At 59.7% G+C, this 4,418-nt stretch overlaps 1 protein-coding gene across 3 annotated transcripts; it reads right to left on the bottom strand.

Moving 5' to 3' along the window:
- Nucleotides 1-243: 243 nt before the first annotated feature.
- On the bottom strand, nucleotides 244-3,800 carry MVB12A (multivesicular body subunit 12A). Of its 3 annotated transcripts, XM_032315195.1 has the most exons (9): nucleotides 3,614-3,800; nucleotides 3,425-3,523; nucleotides 3,198-3,294; nucleotides 2,002-2,128; nucleotides 1,569-1,688; nucleotides 1,387-1,493; nucleotides 1,094-1,155; nucleotides 703-759; nucleotides 244-503 (listed from the first exon to the last, which is right to left on the bottom strand). In XM_032315195.1, the coding sequence occupies exons 1-9, from the start codon at nucleotides 3,701-3,703 to the stop codon at nucleotides 441-443; spliced, it is 822 nt and encodes a 273-aa protein (XP_032171086.1). In that variant the 5' UTR covers nucleotides 3,704-3,800; the 3' UTR covers nucleotides 244-440. The 3 variants fall into 3 exon arrangements, with proteins under 3 accessions (XP_032171086.1, XP_032171100.1, XP_032171091.1); XM_032315209.1 differs by lacking the exon at nucleotides 1,094-1,155; XM_032315200.1 differs by lacking the exon at nucleotides 3,198-3,294 and having other exon boundaries at nucleotides 3,614-3,784.
- Nucleotides 3,801-4,418: the final 618 nt, after the last annotated feature.

Below are 4,418 nucleotides of genomic sequence, written 5' to 3'. Positions count from 1 at the left end.
GAGGACCAGCAGTCAGGATCAGGACTCCAGACGGTGGGCACAGGGTAGTGTTTATTGCCAGGAGGACGCCTGCAGGTAAGGCAGGTAAGGGTAGGGGCTGAGACACAAGGCGGGTGCGGCCTGCCTGCGGTCCACCACCAGCCAGAAAGGCCCTTTCCTAAGCCCCAGGCTCTCTCCAGGCACCAGAGAGTTTTGACACAAATGACTTGAAGGCACTGGTTTCCGTCCAGCCCCCACACCTGCCCTGCAGGGCCCAGGGGGCGAGAGACCCCATCACCAAGCAGACCGGTCTTGCTCCTTCTCCAGGGCTGTGGCTCCCCTGGGTGGCTGAGGGTCTAGAACGCCCTGCCCTGCCAAGGTTCCCAAGATGCTGTGGGGAAGGACGGCAGCCGGTCCCGGGGTGGCGGGTGGTGGGGCTCTGTCCCGGGGCTGACCGAGAGCTACGAGACGCTGGGGGGCAGGCGTGCGGCTGCAGTCTTCTCTACCACGAAGCCGTAGTTATACTGGGGGGCAGCAGAGCAGGGGGAAAGGGAAAACAGAGTGAGTGAGGGGGGCATAGTGGTGCCTGAGGAATGGTGAGGGGGTGAAGACAATTAGGGCTTAGCGAGCTCCAGCTCTCAGGAGATGGGGTGTGGCTGGGGCAAACTGGGGTACCAGGAAGGCGGGGGTCCCCTAGCACCCCATCCTGGGCCCCACACCCACCTCCTCTTCAATATCCGCCAGCGACTTGATTGTCAGATCAGCAAAGGCAGAGAAGGCCTGGTGGGCAGACATGGGTCAGTCTTGCGGGAGGGACCCTAACCTCCTGGAACCCCATTCCCTCATCCTCAAGGAGGGCCGCCCCCCAGTATTTGCCTGAACATCCCCTCATCCTTCCTGCCACAGCCTCCTGCCGCCAGCATCCAGCTGTCCCGCCTGATTCCCCATTCTGGGACTACGACCCTCTGGCTTCCAGCCTCCTCCAACCCAGGAACACGGGCCTCTGTGCTGGGCCACTGGGTACACAGATGACCCTCTTTCCCTCCCTGCATCCTGAACCCTTAGGAAGGCAACTGGCAGGCACAGACCCAGGATCCCCCCCGCAGAGACTCACCAGGGGGCCACAGCTCTTGCCCTCAAACCGGGGGTGCAGGGTGAAGGGAACACCATCCATGGCTGAGGAAGGCAGGTAAGGGTAGGGGCTGAGACACAAGGCGGGTGCGGCCTGCCTGCGGTCCACCACCAGCCAGAAAGGCCCTTTCCTAAGCCCCAGGCTCTCTGCAGTCTTTGCAAAAAACTGGGGAGGCCCAAGCCGGCTTCCAACCCTGACCCCACCCCCTCCCGGCCAGCCCACCTCGAGCCAGTCTTACCCCGCCCCAGGGCCTCCGTTTCTTGCAGGGCGCTCACCTGAGATGCCATAGAGGTTGGAGGCCTCGTAGATGGAGTCGCTCCGCCGCAGTGTAGATGCCCGAGAGCCTAACCTGGACAGGGTCCGCTCTGGAAAGCCACCCTTACTGACGGGGGCAGGACAGCACAGGTCAGCCATAATCCCCCCCATGGCCACCCCATCCCCAAGCCTGAGGACTCACCTGGGCTGGGCAGGTGGGTCCAGGGAGAGGCCCCGCATGTCCTGGCTGAGAGCTCGGGGCTTGGGCACTGGCCTTGGGGCCTTGGCCTTCCTGCACCAAATGGCAAAGCCCCCCATGTCCCTAGAAGGAGAGAGAAGTAGGGAGGGGTCCTGGCCCAAGAGGATGACCCCAGACCTTTGGGGGATTTGCCTTCTGTCTTAGCCCACACCCTGAGCAACATTCCAAATTAATATTGCTGTGTCTGAGCACGTACTGTGAGCTTCAGACTCATCAACGCACCCTTCCCAAGAACCCTACAAGACTGATACAAATTAGCCCAGATTTAACCTGTGGAAACTGAGGCACAGGGAAGTGACGGAAGGCACAGGAAGCCTCAGGAGAGTCCCTGAGGGTCAGCAGGGCAAAGGAGGCCAGAGGCTGGGGGTGGCCGTACCCTACTCGCAGGTATCCAGGCACCGTCTTGGTCTTCCCGCTCAGCCGGACATCAAACACAGCCATGTCTGCAGCCCCCAGGGGCACGAGCTTCACACACATGCGTTTCTTCTTGGACACAGAGGCCTCTGGGAGTGGGGGGCGGGTGGCAAGGGTGTGAGAAGAGGGAAGAAGCAGTGAAGGGGGTCCAAAGATGGCTCCAGGATGACGCTCGCCAGGGCACTGTTTAAAGCAGCTCCCTGGAGAGCTTTAGGTCAACGGTTCAATCATGAATGGTATAGCCAAAGGAAGGGACTCCATGTAACTCTAGGAGCTGGTGACATGGAGAAGCATTCATGGGATGACCATGGGCACCTACAGCAAGGGTGGACAGCTATGAAATCAGACAGAACTGAATGCCTATCCTGGCCTGCAAACCTCACTTTTCATTCGTCCTCTAATCCAGGGGTCTGCAAACCCCAGCCTATGTGCCAAAAGACGTCCAAAATCTGTTTTTACAGGGCTTATGAGCTAAGAATGGTTTTCATGTTTTTAAAGGATTGTGGGGGGTGGGGGAGCAGGGAGGCAACAGCACTACCTGGCCTGCAAAGCCTAAAACATCTACTATCTCCATCTGAACAGAAAAACTTTGCCAACTCCAAAATCCATAGAAACATCCTGAGAGTTAAATACACGTGACAAGTCCAGCGAGAGGCGGGGGAGCCAGGTGGTTGGAAAGCAGCAGAGGGTCAGGCCTGGGAGGACAGCTCCGGCTATAGGAGCCAGAGGAGAGGGGTGGGGAGAGGTAACCAAAGACCTGGGGGAGAACCAAGTATTAACTAGCGGGAAGAGTCCCGGAAGGGTGCTCCAGGCAGAGGAAACCGTGTGCAAAAGCCTGGAAAGGAAAAGGCTTGGCAATGACCCGTGGTGCGGCTTGGCTACAGTGTAAGATGCAGCAGAAACAGTAATGAAACGGGTCACAACTCTTGGTCTAGGTCAGAGGCTGTGCCAACCACACATTTTTACGCAGGGCAGGGCATGTGGCCCCGCCCCAGAACAGGGCTCAACTCCACAGCCAGCCCTGTCATCACCCAGTGCGCGGTCGTGGCTCGGAAAACAAGCACCTGTCCTGTCGTCCCTCCACCCTTCCCTGGTCCTACCCACGGGGACCCGAACGCGGCCCCCCATCCCACCCCCAGCCTCGGACGCGGGCCTCACTGGAGTCCAGGGGGTCGCAGACCGGGGAAAAGCCCGGTGGGAGGGGGCTCTTGTCCACCAGGACCTGGATATCGGCCACCACATTCTCCTGCGGATTCTGAGGGGGAGGAAGGGGAGGACACAGCGACAGTCACTCTGCAGCGGGGACAGCGCGCCTGGCGTAGGGCCTCGCAAGAGGACGGGGGAGTGGGCGTACCCGGGGGATGCCGAAGGACGGCGCCCCTTACCTCTAGGCTGCCCAAAGAACTGAGGCACAGAAAATAGCCAGATTTCTGCGCGAAGCTCTTGCCGAAGCTGGCGGGCGTCCCTTCTACGGTGCAGGAGATCTACGTCGGGGACCGGAGTCAGCATCAGGCTCCTACCCCGACGCGGCCGCCTCTGCCCCCACTAATCCCCGGGCCCCCGACGTAGCTCACCGCACTGAATCCCCGCGGGGGAGGCGCCGAGGCCGTCGACCATGCCAGGCCAGTCAGCGGCGCCGTGTCGGTCCCGGGTCCTGAATCCATCTTCCCAGACAAGAGCCGAAGGCCGGGACGGCTTCGCAACTCCGAGCGGCAGAACCGCCGCGGAGTTCGGGTAAGAGTTTGAACTACAAATCCCAGACTACCGTAAGGAAGGCGGGGTCAAAAGAGCCGATTGCGCGTGCCCGGAAGACAGCTGGCCAATCGCATGGGAAAGTGCAGCCACGTCCCCGTGCGTCGCGCAGGAGCGCCCGTGAGCGACGTTTACGGAAAATTGCGTTGCTTCCTTCTCTCTCCTAGCGACTTCCGCCAGAAGTATCCCCGCTCTGCGCCAGAAGTCTTGGCTTACCCTAAACCAGAACTACGCTCCCCAGAAACCCTTGCGGCATCACCCTCTCCCGACGCACGCACGGGCTTTTAGCGGAGAAATGTGAAAAAAAGCAATTCTAGTTCTAGAAAGTCTTCCTAAAGTAACTTTCATGGGTTATGCAGCGATTACTTTAAATAACAAAAAATACGGCCCACCATGAGCCAATAAATCTTGTGTAACTTGCAGACTTGCTCATGTTACCGGGGCGGGGGGGGGCGGGGGGACCGCGTTGTGTGAATGGAGGTCTCGGTTCTTGAATTCCCCACGAAAGATTTACCCGAGGATCTGCGCTGGAGTGAAGACAGCCAAGAGGAAGGTAGCAAGCACAAAGCAGTTTGTTAAGAACCGCACACTCGACGTGGGAGAGCGGGCAGGTTCAGGGATCGCAGC

This window comes from Mustela erminea, chromosome 1 (assembly GCF_009829155.1).
Source record: "Mustela erminea isolate mMusErm1 chromosome 1, mMusErm1.Pri, whole genome shotgun sequence".
Lineage (NCBI taxonomy): Eukaryota > Metazoa > Chordata > Mammalia > Carnivora > Mustelidae > Mustela > Mustela erminea.
This window is presented reverse-complemented; position numbering and strand designations above follow the sequence as displayed.

Excerpts from the sequence above, each read along its gene's own strand:
- MVB12A (XM_032315195.1), bottom strand. The coding sequence starts at position 3,703 with ATGGATTCAGGACCCGGGACCGACACGGCGCCGCTGACTGGCCTGGCA. Across the intron at positions 3,524-3,613 it reads CCCCGCGGGGATTCAGTGCG|ATCTCCTGCACCGTAGAAGG; the intron begins GTGAGCTACGTC and ends TCCCCGACGTAG. Across the intron at positions 760-1,093 it reads GCAAGAGCTGTGGCCCCCTG|GCCTTCTCTGCCTTTGCTGA; the intron begins GTGAGTCTCTGC and ends TCTGCCCACCAG.